Genomic DNA, 16,771 nt, shown 5'->3' on the forward strand with positions numbered 1-16,771 from the left:
TGAATCTTGCCTTCATTTGCACAAAATTCACTTTTTTGCTGATCTCCAAGCATGATGATACCCTGTACAATAAAATGTAGCACAGAGAGATCAGAATTTCTGGAGGACGTGATGGGTATTGCAGGCATTCCATATAGTTTGGTATTGTTTCAGGGAGTCTGTCATAGATCACGTGGCAGACTCCCTTTGATGGACTGATCATCTTGTCCACACCAACAATAGCTGCGAAATCTTTTGACGTTATAAAAGTATTCAAAAAGTAGAATATATCGTTTTCTCTACATGTGTAGTATATATTGTGTATTCTAGTGTCTTTTACAATGATATTTAACTATGTCTTTACTGTTCGTATGCTTCCAGGATTTGTCATTGGACATGATAAAGAAAGCAATATCTGGAGTGAACATAAAAGATTTTACACCGTCAAACAAGGTACATTCATTTATTCTGCTTACAGATTAAAGGGAGTTTGTCCGCCTTGAAAATTATCAGATAATGACAGTATCTTGTAAAGCAGCTTCTATATTTTCTAATGTTAGCTTTCTTCTTCTGCACTGCAGCTCCATTTTTATGAAAATCAGTGGTTTATTATTTACCAAATTAACTGAAAAGGGCTTTTTTTTCTTGCAGGGCTTGGCTCTGTACTCTCTACTAATTTGCCTAAGAATAAAATCCTGAAATTTATGAAAGCGAAGATGTAATACAGAATAAGAAAGGCACCTTTGGAAAGTGTAGAAGCCACCCTAGAATGTACTGTCCTTTAGTCTGAAACAGATGTTCCTGCTGACAGTCTCTTTAGGCAACTTTATTCAGCAGCTAATGGTGCCAGTTAACCTCTATTAAAGGGGCTCTATCATTGGGAAAAGTCATTTTTAACTAATCACATCCTTGCATAGGCTTTAGAAAGGCTATTCCACACCTACCTTTAGTATGTAAATTGCCTCAGTGGTTGTTGAATAAGTCCATTTTTATTCATATGCTAATTAGCTTCCAGCCAGCACAGGAAGTTCCCAGCAGCACGCGCCTCTGCTATTATCTCCTATGTGTGTGTGCAAACAGGAAGCTGAGTTATCATCAGCAGCAGCCTGTTCTGTATACACCCATAGGAAACAATAGCAAAGAGGGTGCAGGATGGCGCACCCAGTCTAATTAGCATATGAATAAAAACGGACTTATTCAAAAACCACTGAATTCCACACCTACCATACTAAAGGTAGGTGTGGAATAGACTTTCTAAAGGCTATGCAAGGATGTGATTAGTTAAAAATTACTTTTCCCAATGATAGAGCCCCTTTAGTAGCTTTAAACCATCAGGTATTTCTCCCATCCACCTCTTCCCCATAAACATGCACACTGAGTTAATCCAAGCAGGCACTTATTTTCAACAGATGCTCCAGTGCCTCCCAGTTTGGTCCTCGCCTGCTGCTTTGCTGTCTTCTTTTGCCGGTAGTCCTCTCCAACTGTGTTGTCACGTTTCTCTTTCCTTAGGCCACTGGTTGGCCTCCACAGTCACTTGGACAACGGAGGCCAATCAGCAGCCTTAGCAAAGGACAAGGGACGTCATAAGTAGATTGACCTCAGCAGTCATGTCTAGCAAGGACCTCCGCCAGAAGAAAACAATGAAGCTGCAGGACTGTATTGTGCTGGGAGGCATCAGGAACAAGTGAGATTTTTTTTTTTTTTTTTTTTCTATTCACCTTCCAAGGCCTAAAAGAAAAAAAAAAAAAAAAAAAAAAAAAAAAAGATTGTGGCCAACCCCCTTAACCTGTTCACATGATTGACACACCAGTGACATTGCTTATTGATGCATTATGTGATCCAATGCCGCGCCCATATTAAATCATTAGAATAGTAGTTTATAGGTTACATTTTCTAATTCTCCTGCTTGTATGTGAGAGTTTTCAAAAACTGTTAAGATTTACCCTCTCAAGCGTGAAACTTTGCGCTGAATGAGAGCAGTTTGCATTTCCCACTACTATATCGTGACTGACTTTGCTTCTTTTGTTGTCTTCTAGAGAACCCTTTAACAGGGGCCTCCAATAATATTCTACTTACTAGTAATAAAAGGCATTTTTTTTTCCTGCATTACCTAAAATGATATTACAAGGCAGATAATAAATATACTTTTTCGCCAGAAGGGAGAAAAAAAAACCTACAATAAAGCTGTGCTTCAGAAATATGCTTGGATGTGAAGTCTTATTTTTCACTGTGTTTGTGTTTTTCTCACCAATAGATTGTAGAAACAGATGAAAATGCAAAGAAGCCTGACCAAATCCCAGTGAGTAGTGAAGATGAAAGGCTAGCTGTAATGCAGTTAGAAAGAGTCATTGAAGAGGGCCAAACCACAGCAGGTGAGTTCTAAAATCCCAGATAGAAGTAATCTTGCGATAACATGTGAACTACTGACCTCTAGAACTCCTTTCTCATTGATCGCCTATTGTTTCCCCTCCTTCATCCAGGGGCAATTTGTCATAGATGCCTGACCAGTTATAATTATACAGAGTAATGATTTACTTATATGATTAGTAATTGCTTTCCTTTTCCAATGTTTTTGTCCTTGTAGACGACCTTCAAATGAAGATGCTATCCTTTGAAAAGGATGATGATGGCAATGAACATATCAACTTTATCACAGCAGCTTCCAACTTGAGAGCAAAAATGTATAACATTGAAGCGGCCGACAGACTGAAGACCAAGCGCATCGCTGGGAAAATTATTCCAGCTATAGCCACAGCTACAGCCGCTGTATCTGGTCTGGTTAGTAAGAATCTGTTAACCTGTAACAAAAATCTGTTTAAGGCTAAGGACTGCATAGTGAATTGCATTAAATAAAGCATCAGGAAAAAAAATAAGTAAAAAGTGTTAGGCTGAGTTCACATGGGGTGTTTTGGACCGGATTTGGACTCAGAATCCAGTCCATAATATGGCTAGCTGCAACTGGATGCCAGTGCAGTGCATCGGCATTCAGGCATGGCATGGCATTCTGCTCCGGATTAGGCCCAAATGAATGGGCCTAGTCAGGAGGGAGTGTCGCGCTGTGGACACTGAGATGAATCCCACCGCGGAATCCAGGGCAAGATAGGGCAGCTCACTTCTTTCCATAAGCGGCAAAAAAACACTAGTGGAAAAAAAAAAAAAGTCAACGGCTCCCAATGAAGTCAATGTGAGGCGTTTTTTGGATTCTGAGGCGGGTTCCTTGTCAAAATACGGACCAAAAACCGCTGTGTGAACTCGGCTTTAGTTTTTTCATTTGAGTTTTTCCCCCTATCTATAGGGACAATGCTTGCAATTCCACAGCTAAAATTATCAAAGCTTTTCTTCAGCTCTGTTCTTTTTCACCATTCAGTGCATGAGATTATATTTTTTATTTTTTTTTGTGGCTGCTGTGTTTCTGCACCGTGGTATCATAAAGTGTTTGTGTCTGTTTTTGCTGAAGTTTTTGTCTGAAGTGGATTTAAAGGAAATGGGAAATATAAAGCAATTATACTTTACTTCTCCTTTCTTATACAGTACTTCTCTGTATCCACTTCTGTCTCTGGTGCAAGGCAAACTAAGCAAAACTGCCGCAAAAAGATTGCGTGACACCAGTTTGTACGCCTTGTTCATATGGTCAATATTTAGTTTGTATTTTGCATCAGTATTTATAAACCAAAACTAGGAGTAGAACCTAAACAGAGAAACGCTATAAGAGCTAGTTCACACAGGGTTCCACGTGAACACATTCGCGATGGAATGCCAGTGCAGTGTATCGGCATCCCGTCATGGCTTTCCGCTCTAGATTAGGCCCAAATGAATGGGGGTGGTGTTTCGAGGTGGAATCAGCAGCGGAATCCGCCTGAAGAAAGGGCAGCTCGCTTCTTTTTTCCGCGAGCGGGAACAATCTGCTCGTGGAAAAAGGAAATGACCGGCTCCCATTGATTTCAATTGGAGGTGGCAGGATTTTGATGCAGATTCCACATCAAAATCCTGACCATTTTGCCCTGTGTGAACTAGCTCTAAGGCTGTATGCATCTCTCCTTGGGGGGGCATGCAATATTACATTTAGTTCCTGCTCTGTGTCATCAGATCAGAATATATTGTATGCATCCATATAAGTGTATGTTTAATGGAAGTCAACCCCCCCATCTGTTCGTGTGCATGAGGTCTAATGGAACGTTTTGCACCTCTTCCTTTTTTTGGTTCCATTCCTGATCAGAATACTGTCATGTGAATGACCTTACTTTTGTCTTTTCTTTAGTTTGCACCTATTCACACAGTGTCCAATATTTCAAATCCTAATAAGTGTTCTTCTCAAAAACCTCATTACTTATATTAGGCATTTCTCTTTTATATGGCAATAACAAGTGTAAGTGGTGGTGGTTGTGACATAACCACTCATGGCCTATCCATAGTGCGTGTATAGAATCTGAAGACCCTCAACAATTTGCTCAGCAAACAAGTGCTGCATTCTTTTCCATTGTTTCCACTGACACAGTGGCTTTTCTGAACCAGCAGCTATCTCTGGTACTGCAGCCCAATCCTGTTTATGTGAATTAGCTGCAATACCAAACACAGCCCATGGATAAGTGTGGTGCCATTTGCTGTAAGAAATGGTCTTTTTTTTTTTAGTTATAGATGACCCCTTGGGAGGAGGAAAAGTGAGATGTTGGTTAAGTTGGTATTTGACTTTACTTTTGCAGGTTGCACTGGAGATGATTAAAGTTGTAGGAGGACATCCATTTGAGGCTTACAAAAACTGTTTCTTCAATCTAGCGATTCCCATCATAGTATTTACGGAGACTGCTGAAGTGAAAAGAACCCAGATCAGGTACAAAGTACACATCAGGTCTTTCATCCGTTTCCTCATTCTAGTAAAGATTTCCCTGTACGTGTTATGTGTATTGTGCTGAGAGAAATGCTATGGACTTGTTAAACCTAGTTCTATGTTATGACAGTGGAACATATGAATTTAGTATTTGTGGACTGTTTCTTCTGGCAATAAAGTTGCCCCTTGCACAAAATCAGCACATGGATGTATGAGATTTTGGTGAAGTTAAACATGCGACAGATATAAATACGCCAGGGTGTGGCAGAATTTGCACCAGGAAAGTGGCATTCATGCTTTACACCTCATTTTCTATGTGTTTTAGACACTTTCGAACAGTCTACCTCCAACAGGAGGCTGGTTTAGTATGCAAAGCTGTAAGCAAAACAGGATTAGCCCAGGGATACAACAACTAGCCCAGGGATACACATCCTTCAGCAGTCCAGCTACTGTAGAACTACAGCTCCCAGCATGTATTCTGCTGTTTTTGGAGCTTCCATAAATGTATGTGTAGCATGTTGGGAGTTGTAGTTTCACACCGCTGGAGTGTCAGAGGTTGCTGACCTCTGGACTAAATAGTGTTAAAGTACTTAAGCTCTTCAAACCACATTAGACACTTTGCAACCAGCCTTAAACTATGCCTCATTTTCCAGACAACCTTGCTGTGTGTCAATGTGTTATCCATGTATTTCACACTGACCCATTCTTTTCTAGGGGCCCACACACACAACCATAATTTTCACGGTCCTGTGTGCAGCCCGACAGTCTGGGCCGTGTCAGATAGGACATGTCCTATTTTGCGACCTGTGCTTTCATAGCTCCTATTCATTTAATGAAAGGAACCGCGGAAGCACGGCTTGTGCGCGGGCCACACACGGGGACATCCCAGTGTGCAGCCCGGGCTTTTAAACCACAGCAGGCCAATTGCAGCACAGTTGTCTGCAACCAGCCTAAGACTGTGATGTCTGAGGCGGGGTGTACACTGCGCTTTTTTTGTTGAAGAACTGCATGCGGTTTTTAATTATAGTAATGTGTAGCATCGGTTACTATGAATCTCACCCGTATGATAAGATCCATTAGATGGGAATTCGCTGGTGGACTGGCTGTTGGCATACAGGTGAGAGGTACACATTACTGCAGTTCTCCAGTATAAAAACACCCCGTAAACCTAGCTTTACTGAACAACTGCATGCAACTTTTCATTGCAGAAATGTGTAACGCATGCTGTGTACTGTTGTAGTATTAGTTTATCTGTCTTATTTCTGCAACCTTCTGAGATAATAGTGGTTGCATCTAAAATGTGTACGCCTGGTCTGAACTGACAATGAGTTCTTGTCATACAGAACCTTACATACCTCAGATAATAATGGCTACACCCCTAAGTTAAACTCTAACATGAGAAAATGTGTCACCTGTTCAGTACCAAGTGCGTGCTTTAATAGGCAGGAACGCTGCCAACAGGATTAAACAGAGTTGGTGCTAGGCACAGGAGCACTGACAATAAGAGCAGTAGTAGACATTAGGTTAATCTTCAACTACAACACAGATGGGGGTAATTCCAGTCTATTGCTTCATATAACACTGTGACATGTAATCTCCAGTGTGATCTGTAGGCCGAATGTTTATAGAACAAGGGTTGCTGAACGATTAAGGATCAGATTTCTAGAATAGACTTTGTAGAACTTGTTTATTTAAATCTCTGCTCTTTCTATGTTGAGAAGTCAAGGATGCGTTCCTGTCAGTAACGGACAGCCGCCCCTCTATGACTGCGCACACAGATGGCTGTCAGTCGCTGATAGGGCTGCCTCCTCGGCATAGTAAGATCAGAGTTTTCAGCAGATAAATTACACTATATACTGAAGCCAAATCTATATATTATACTGCTCTATATTGTCCTGCTCACAGATTACACTGCATTTTCCATATGACAGGTTCCCTTTAAAATAATAATTTAAATTCTCCCATGTTCAGTCAGTTTTATCTTTGGACGTTTTGAGTGGAGTAAAACAAATTAAAAGTGTTTATTATTTAATAAGTTGTTTCTAATAAAAATTTGAATATTATGTGTATTGTAGAAACGGCATTTCCTTTACTATCTGGGACAGATGGACAATCTATGGCAAGGAAGACTTTACACTTTTGGACTTTATCAATGCTGTTAAAGTAAGACCACTTTTTGCTGGTAAAATTACACATTATGATGGACCCCATTCTAGTCGATGAGGTCACTTGTGTACAACTCGTGTTGTTAACTAACAGACCTGGCACTGCAGTTATTTTAAGTTTTCTGTTTATGTGATGAAACAGAAATCCAAAGTACAAGTGCAGATGTGAACTTAGTCTTAGGCTAAAGTAGACAAACATGGGAATCCAGGGGTCCATGGGAAAGCTGAATGGGAATCGTATAGATGATGACAGTATTTTTCAAAGGAACAATATGTAATAGAACCAACAGTGTTGTATATCCAAGTTTTGTCAGGTCATGCATAAAGACAAATATGCATAGGTATTGTTCTAGCCAAAAATAACAACAATATAGTTTTCCTACAAGACAGTACAAATAGGCACATAATCAGACCAAAAGCCTCATCTACTGGTCCGAGGGAAAAGAGCTTGGGAAGCACATGGATGATGTCCATATGTTATCCATGCCCTCTACAAACCTTCATTTCATGCAGTGAGCTTTGGCCACTAAAACTGATAGGAATATGACCTGTCGTAAATTTTGGACCAAGCTGACAGCCCCTTACACAAACCCCTGATAATACACAAGCCTGTTTATGGGGCCATAGAAAATAATAATGTGATGGTGTGTTAGCCTTTAAAAATACGGCTCACACACTAATAAATAATAATAATCCATTTGTGTGCATGGAGTCTTAGTTGTGATACAAAATAACATCTGTATGGGTTTTGGAGGTAACTGAAATTTTCCATTCATTTGCACCAAACAGGTTTTTAAAAATATCGATGAATTGATACAAAAAGTATAGTAGAAGGTTACATAACTTGGTATTAAAGTGTAATACATACAGACAGACCCTGTCCATTTGTCCTATTAGGGCATTTGGATTTAATAGAAGGGGGTCCTGTAACCATGGCTGTGAAGGCCCCACTGATTAGGAGGACAGGGATATTTGGCCTATTCTAAATGGCGCACTGGTTGAGTGGTGGTTGGGCAAATGGGCACACTGCTCCATTCATTTCAGTGGGAGCACTGGAGAACCTAAGTACTGTGCTTGGTTATCTCCGGAATGCTCATTGAAATGAATAGAGAGGTGCATATGCTGTCCAACCCTTGCTTCATTCACAATGGTTGGGCAGCATTCACACCACTCCATTCATTTCAGTGAGAACATGAGAGATAGCAGAGTGCTGTACTATGGAAATTACATTTTTTAATTTTTTTTATTTATTTTTTTTTTAAATGGAACTAAATTATAGGGGATAAATTGAAATGTCTTCATGTTTGTGTAAAATCATTGTAAATGGCAGTATGCATTTTTCACAGGAGCAGTATGGAATAGAACCAACAATGGTGGTGCAAGGAGTCAAAATGTTGTACATCCCAGTTATGCCCGGTCATGCAAAAAGACTGAAACTTACGTAAGTATTGTTCTGGCCAAAAATAACAATTTAGTTTTCCAACAAGGCATTAAAAATGGGCACATAATCACACTAAAAACAGAGATTTTAATTTGAACCCCTCGATAGATCTGTCAGGAAAACTGCATGGGCAGCACATAGATGATATCCATGCCCTCCATTGACCCATTCATTTCATCCAGAAAAACTGACAGGTATAACACCTGTCCTGAGTTTTGGCCCAGGCTCACAGCCCGCTACATGATAATAAATAAGGGTGTCTATGGGGCCATAGAAAATGTCAGCACACTGACAAAGCACACATTCATGTGCATGGGGTCTTAGTTGTGGTAGAAAGTAACATCTGTCTGGGTTTTGGATGTAACTGATTATATTTTCACTATGGCAGCTACTCTATACCCAACAGCTCAGTGAGAGAGATGCATACTACAGATAAAACCTATCAAGAATACAAATACAATAGAAATCATGTAATGGCCAATAATTGTTATTCCCAATGTACTCACACTGTACTATCAATGTTATGCAAAGTTTGTTTCAAATATAATATGTAAAATTACCTTCTCTGACTAAAGGAATACATTAAAAAAATGTTGTAAGGTCTAGAGTCAGTAGGCTAAAGCACTGATTCAGACTCCTTATTTTTACCATAGCCCAACTCCTACTTCGACTCAAACTCCTTAAAGGGGCTCTATCAGCAAAATCATGCTGATAGAGCCCCACATATGCGTGCATAGCCTTTAAAAAGGCTATTCAGGCACTGTAAAAGTTAAATTAAGCTACCCCCCCCGTTTTAAAATAATAACTTAAAAAAGAATGTTCTCTACTTACGGAACGTGCACGCTGGGCGGGCATTCTGGGTGTGTCTTCATCTTCTTCCCCGCCTCTTCTTCCTCTGACGTCTTCGGGTCCCGTCCTCCTCCGGCGCTTGCTCGCGGACACTGATAAAAAAAAAAAAAATAGCCCGGGCGCATGCGCAGTAGCACGCGGCTTCTACTACGGCTACTGCGCATGCGCCCGGGCTATTTTTTTTTTTTTTATCAGTGTCCGCGAGCAAGCGCCGGAGGAGGACGGGACCCGAAGACGTCAGAGGAAGAAGAGGCGGGGAAGAAGATGAAGACACACCCAGAATGCCCGCCCAGCGTGCACGTTCCGTAAGTAGAGAACATTCTTTTTTAAGTTATTATTTTAAAACGGGGGGGGGTAGCTTAATTTAACTTTTACAGTGCCTGAATAGCCTTTTTAAAGGCTATGCACGCATATGTGGGGCTCTATCAGCATGATTTTGCTGATAGAGCCCCTTTAACAAACAGCACACATGGTCATACAAATGCAGTAATACTGAATACTGGGAGGGTACTGTTACTACTAGCACAGGCTTCAGGCCAATATGGTAATTTACCAGACCACATGACGTCTGGGACACTACCATACAGGCCCGAAGCCTGCTAGGATTAACATCGGATTTCCCCCGAGTATAATAATAGTGATAATGGGTTCGCGGCCTGCTCACAGCCCCCCCCCCCTCCCCTTCCCTTCATACAGCAGAGGGGGGAAACAGGGGGTGGCAATGAGCAGGCTTGGGGAGTTAGGTAAATAGGCTGCTACCTGCTGGGGATAATCCAACATATAGCGGCCTATTATAAAAAAAAAAAAAAAAAAGTATGTTACTTGCCGACCTTGTCACTGCTGCCACCGCCACCTCTGCACTTCACCCAGCAATAAGACGTCTGCATCTCAGCACAGGTGGCATGATGACGCCGCAGAGCACAGAAGAGGGCCGCTCTGAAAACAAGCCGAGCTAGTTTAGAGAAAAAAAAAATCTAGCTGCTGCCCCCTCCGGAGGCTGCCGCCTCATTAGAGGTGCAGCCCTGGCTCTGTTAATTCACCAGAAATGATAAATGAATTGTTATAAAAGAAAATACGCAGGAGCTATGCATCTGAAATTATTTATACAATATTGATAACGCACAACTCTGATTCCACAGCCTTAATCTTAACTACTAATTCTACCCAAGATAAACCTCTAGTTAAGATGGTGGACATATAGTGCATTGCATAATATGTGTCTTTATCTTTGTGATTCCAGACTTATACTTTTTTTCTTCTTTCTTTAGAATGCACAAGCTTGTGAAGGCTGGGGCTGATCGAAAATATGTTGACCTAACCGTATCTTTTGCACCAGAGACTGATGAAGATGAGGATTTACCTGGACCCCCTGTGAGATATTACTTCAACAAGGAAAGCAATTAACAGCAACCTTGCTGACACTCTCCTCCATATGTGTTGGTACTACTTGTCACAATAAGGTGAAGCCTTAACAAAGAGGAACCAGTGGAAGTAGTGATTTGCACTAATATTTGCATAATGAAATCTGCACCTATAGTGTCTCCCCTAGCTTTGTTGTATGTGTTTCTTTGGACTGGATTACAGAATGTTTGGATGCAATATTCTGTGCTATAACCCAAAAATAGTCATATAAAACATTTTAAAAAATCAGGAAGGAGGATTAGGAAGACTATTGGGGGCTCAATTTGTACTGTACCTCTTTTCCTGAAATTATAAAAGTGGATTGTGCTAGAATACTATAAAGTAATAACACGTCTGTGTGCCTTGTAGTCAGTATGTGCACATGAGATCATCCAGCTCTGTATGCGTGTATGTATATACAATGTTAAATCAAACGTTACCCTGTGTAACTTGTACTGCGACTCTGCACTTCTCAAACCGCTCTCTTTCAGATTATACTGGTCCCATTGAGTGAGGGTACAGGGTACACTTACACAGATAATGTAACCTCTGCTGTACATCATAAGGGTATTATAAGTCACTGACCTATGAAATGCCTTAGTATTTTAAGATGTGATGAAGTGGTGTAATGTGAGTTTGGCAGTGATGTATGTTCATGCATAAATGCGCATCCTTTTATTTTGTTAATGTCATGATAAAAGCTTTTGTATGAATTCTATATACATAGATCACATACACATTCTGACAATAGAAGAACATTAAATCACAGTAAGTCATCCAACTCACCTTAGATGATGTCGGACTATACATTTCAGTGGCTAATAGGACATTGTAAGAGTAAATCGCTTTGAATGGTCTTTATACTTTTAAGTTAAAGGGGTTTTCCATGAACATAAAATAGATGGAATAGCCAGGATAGGCCATTAGTAATTACATTGGTGAGGGTCTGACTCAGCATCTCTGTCAGCCGTTGAAGGGGCGGCAGCACTTGTTTCAGTTCTTACACTTGCAAAACACCATCACAATTTTAGCAACCTTGAGTGTTATTGCAGTTTCCACATTCACTTCAAAGGGGAAACTGTATTACTATGCTTAAACTCTTGTTTTGCACGAGTGAGCACTTAACACACTGCAGCACTCAAACAAGTGCCTTGGCCTATTCAAACAACTCATTGGAAGAGGTGTCCAGAGTTGTACCCCCACCGATGTAAGGATAGGCCACCACTTTTAGTTGGCTGGAAAATCCTTTTGTAATTCCCCAACACAAAATAAGGAAATCTCTAGCATTGTCTCCATGGCCACTTATGACGTCTGTCCATAATGCCCATATAAATTTGGCTTGTTCTCTGGACCTTTAAAGGTTCCAGCTTATAGGCTCCTCCCATCTGACAAATCTGATGGCTATCTGTCATGTCAGAAAAGTGTTTTAAAACAGAAGTTCCTTAAAATAGAAAAGTGAGAATACAAATTTGTCAGTTTTGGCAGGACAAAAAAATTGTGCCAGTTATATTCAGTGGCAATCATCCATATTAATTCTCTGCTGTGCCCGCAGAGCCATACTTTTTATTATTATGAATTGTATCTGCAAGTGTTCAGTGATGGACTGTCATATTAGAATGAATTGTTTTACTAAGCGCTGCATCATGTTGGAGAAGACATCTGAGTATGCTGAGGAGTGCTCACTAGGTGGCTCCCTGCTAACTTCTCCCCACCCAGATCAACTTGATTGACCTATGAATATAGGGAGAAACCTGTCAGTCAAGCAGGGCCGAGTAGGGAGAAAGATGAAGGGAGGCGCCCAGCGGGCACTAGTCAGATTTTGCTGTGCTGCCCTACTGATACCTATTGGGCCTTTGTATACATTAGACCTTGTGCTGTGTTCTGCCGATTGTAACAAAATATGGTTTTACCATTCAATCATTGCTATGGCATGTTAATTCACTATAGATAATATGTTAATATGGCCCCATCATTTTACAGGCCAATATCCATAATGTGATGTCTAGTGCAAGGCTCTTCAAAATGTAAAGTTCAGAGAGAAATGTCACTTCAGTCAAAACCACCGCAGCAGCGAATCTTCCACGACTGTGGCATACACAACACTTTGAGAAGCAATTTTCTAGAGTATACATGGGTTCAAGACAAAGTATTTTAGATGATACATTTTCTGCTACCTGAATCTAGGACAATCCTATTAAACTTCTTATTTTCATGACCATTGCTTGCTATACCTGAATGAACATTTGCATCTGATAATTTGTCCCTGTCACGTCCAACTGAAGCCTGGGGATCCTGAGCATACTTGTAGCGGGTTAGCCACTGTGGAATCGGCAGTAGATAAGCAGATTGACACTACCAGTGTAATGGACGAGTTTAACCAAATCTCATTCACACACTGCAGGGAGAAAAATGTCTTGCCCTGCGGATTTTGTACAACATGTCAATTATTACTGCGTGTTTTATCTGCGGTTTTCAGACTTTGCAATGCAAAGCCACCTGATTTTGGCTGTTTTTCCTGTGGCTGGATCTACTGCGGATGTGGGTGGCCTTAACCTAATGCAGGTTTTTATAGGGAAGAAGTCTGATACACTTTTAGGAGCCCTGCCAGTTGGACTTAGTTTCCAGCCTTCTAATGTAAAGTGACATTTGTTAGCAACGAGCAGAGATCTTAAAAATGCTGAGCAATTGAAACACAAAGTATACAAGCAAGTCACATAAACATACATCGAGTAAGTTATGTGTATACTAAGGTGAAAACAGCCACATCTGTGTTCGTGCCTGTCCTATGCAGAGTACGTCTGTACGCCTAACTTTTTGCTTTGGAGATGTGAGAAAATAAGGAATACCAGATGGACCTCGTGATAGTCAAAGAGGGTCCAACAGGATCCGTTCTTACCGATCATTAGATGGATCAGTTTGATTGGCACTAAATTTTCCACACTGAAAAAAAAAAACTTCCATTGACTTCAATGGGTGCTGCTAGCTTTTTTTATCCACTAGCGGGTCCATTCACATGGAGGAAAATGGCGTTTAGTTGGCGCTGAATTTCCAGCATGGAAAATTCCGCTAGTGGAAAAAAAAGCTAGCAGAACCCATTGAAATCAATGGGAGGCTTTTTATTCAGCGCTGAAAATTCAGCGCCAAATAAAGTGCCATTTTCCTCCGTGTGAATAGACCCTTTATCTTCTGGCTTTACGATGGATCAGAAGGAAGGATTAAACTTTGCAGACGTGAACACCCCTGTAACCGATGCAATGTATGGATGGTTGTTCTTAGAACCTGTTGAGTTGAACTGTATCTCAGGCTTAAAAATCTTTTGAGCAACTGGACTAAATATCTGTTTATGGATATGGCAGTTGATGCGGTAGTCATCGAGTATCTACTTGAGTAGCTGGGCCCTATTTTCTTCTATCACAGCTAGATTGATGTTGTATTACATGATATGACTTGAACTTAAAGGAGCTTTTCGGTTCAAAGTAGATTTTTCATAGTGATGATTTATCCACAGCTCATCGATATATGATCTGTGGGAATCGAACCCCACACAAATCATCTGTTCAGACAGACAGACCATAATAACCCCATCCACTGTATAGCGGCGGTTCTGGGGAACTGCAGCTCCATTCCTATTACCCATCCGTTACAGCAACTTCTAGCACCTGAAGCCTTCTGGGATCTGTCCGGGTTCAGACCCCCACAGATCAGATATTGATGGCCTATGCAGTATGAAAATTCTATTTGGGGCTGGAAAACCCCTTAAATAAAATGAATATCACTACTGGAATAGTCCAGGGGTCAGTATGAAAAACAGACTAAATGAGCCAAACTATCAAATGACTTGCGTTCCTTGTTTTCTTATGTTATATATATTTTTTTTTATGCTCAGGGGCATTCATTGCCATATGCAAGCAAGGCCATTGCAACATTGAAAAGTCTGCAGCTATGAAATGTTTTAAAGATGTAATATTTTGGTTGAAAGACTGACTTTTCAGTACATAGTATAATTATAGTCAATATTTGAATAAAAGAGGAGTTAATATTTTTCAGTTCTTCTGAGTTGTTATTGTGCATTTCTTTATCTGCATTAACTTTTAGATGGGAGTTTGACACTGACATCAAATGTAACACAAATAAAGCATTTTTACGTTATCTGGGTATCATTACAGTAAATACTCTGTTGTAGTGTAAGGGCTAGTTCACACGTGGGCAAAGGGGAGGTTTTTGACAGCGGAATTCGCTTCAAAAACCTCTCCTTTAACATGGTAGTCTATGTAGACCACTAGCTGTTTTTTTCCTCCTAGCGTTTTCCGCCTGAAGAAGCGACATGACCTTTCTTCAGGCGGAAAACGCCTGAAGAATTGCATAGAAGTGAATGGGAGGCGAAAACCGCGCGGTAAAAAACCGCGCGGTTTTTTGCACAGAAAACCGCGCGGTTTTTTTGCAAAAAACCGCGCGGATTTCGCCTGCAGTTTCTATAGCACATATAGGAAAAAAAAACCCTAGCGAAAACCGCTAGCGAAAACCGCGTCAAAAACCTCGTCAAAAACCTCGTGGAATGCAAAAAACAGCGTCAAAAAAACTCCTCGAGGTTTTTTACCTCGCACAAATAAGCTAGGCGGTTTTCACGTGTGAACTGACCCTTATTGTGGTGCTCATACATAAATCACTTGTAGTATTATATAAGGCAGTCTCAGGTGGCCATAATACAGTAGCATGTTAGTGTCTAAATGACACGTGTAATATCCAGACTCCCCTTGGGTCAATAACGGAGATCACCATAAGGCTCCATATTGATGTATATTCAGGTTAGTAGTGTACAGGGCTCCATGGATAATATGGAAGATTGAATATGGGTGCCATATAAGCCATAACACTGAAGACTGATTTCTCAGTGAATTCAGCAGTTTAACAGGTAGGATAGAAGATGATGGGTGCGAATCAATGAATGTAAATGCAGATGAAAAACTGATGCAATCTAATGTTGATCTTATTTTCACATCAGTGTTCTGCCTCAGAGCTTCTAAGGCAAAACCAGGAGTGGAAACTAAGTACTGCTAAGGTATAATGAAAAGATTTGCACCTTCTGTGTTTTCACCTGCTCCTGGTTTTACTTTACAAATCCTGATGTGCAATTGAGGTCTTATTACAAAAAGCTTCAGATAGCGACACATTTCTTCTGCAGTAGCCACTAGAGGGTAAATGCTACTTTGCAAATGAATGGATAACCTTGTATTACATCTTTATATTGAAATCTCTTGTGACATATTGACTTTCATGCTTGGAGGGGATCTTATAATCAGTAATTTAAAAAACAAAAAAAACAAAAACAAAAAAAAACGAAAAAGAAAAACCGTTTCCTTTTCCAAAATCCGATTATGACTGAAATGGGCAAAGAGCAGAGATCAGGGATCTAAAGCATTAGGGGGCATTCACACGGGGTGACGCTGCGCTGATTCTGGCACGATAACTCGCGTAACAATCAGCGCTGCAAAACTGAATCCCATTGACTTAAATGGGTTCCATTTAACGTGCGTAACACATTGAAATCAATAGGAAGATTTTTAACCCATCAATTTCAATGTGTTACACGCGTTAAACGGAGCCCATTGAAGTCAGTGGGATTCTGTTTTGCAGAGCTGATTCTTACGTGAGTTATCGTGCCAGAATCAGCGCCGTGTATGAATGTTCCCTTATGACATGCAACATCAGAGTGTTATCTGGAAGCAGTGATCTGGAGTCTACTGAAGGCTCCAAGACTAATCATTAGTACACCGCTGTTACACAATAAAGCAAACAAATCGTATTGCTCAACCAACTATAGGGCAATATAAAGTCATATATATGACAAGAATATGAACTGTTAGGTTGCACGGAATGAACAGCTCCGGACTGCTTAAGAGCGCAATACAAATGCAAAATATGGATAAAAAAATATATCCAATTGGCAAAGATCCAAGACAAAATAAAACCAATTGTATAGCATAAGTATTTCGGGAAACCGCAATTAGTCCCATACTCTTAGCTTGAATACAAGTGCTGAGTAGTCCAATTTATATACCACTCCAAACCACACCCAAAATGATTACTAGAGAAGAGCGAACAGTAAAATGT

General features: G+C 40.5%; 1 protein-coding gene across 2 annotated transcripts in view; it reads left to right on the top strand.

Annotated features, from left to right (window-relative positions):
• The window catches only part of UBA6 (ubiquitin like modifier activating enzyme 6), a 344,476-nt gene that overhangs the window by 46,270 nt on the left and 281,435 nt on the right, over positions 1-16,771 (top strand). Inside the window, exons 27-33 of one of the 2 annotated variants that reach the window (XR_012717326.1) lie at positions 361-432; positions 2,234-2,351; positions 2,564-2,757; positions 4,680-4,807; positions 6,880-6,967; positions 8,316-8,410; positions 10,528-11,539. Coding sequence is in view for 1 of the 2 variants with exons in the window: in XM_075283775.1 (XP_075139876.1) it covers positions 361-432; positions 2,234-2,351; positions 2,564-2,757; positions 4,680-4,807; positions 6,880-6,967; positions 8,316-8,410; positions 10,528-10,663 (831 nt within the window). In the remaining variant the exon portion in view is untranslated. Of the gene's footprint in view, positions 1-360; positions 433-2,233; positions 2,352-2,563; positions 2,758-4,679; positions 4,808-6,879; positions 6,968-8,315; positions 8,411-10,527; positions 14,747-16,771 lie in introns of those variants that run through there. The other variant, XM_075283775.1, reaches the window with a different exon arrangement.

This window comes from Leptodactylus fuscus, chromosome 1, assembly GCF_031893055.1.
Source record: "Leptodactylus fuscus isolate aLepFus1 chromosome 1, aLepFus1.hap2, whole genome shotgun sequence".
Lineage (NCBI taxonomy): Eukaryota > Metazoa > Chordata > Amphibia > Anura > Leptodactylidae > Leptodactylus > Leptodactylus fuscus.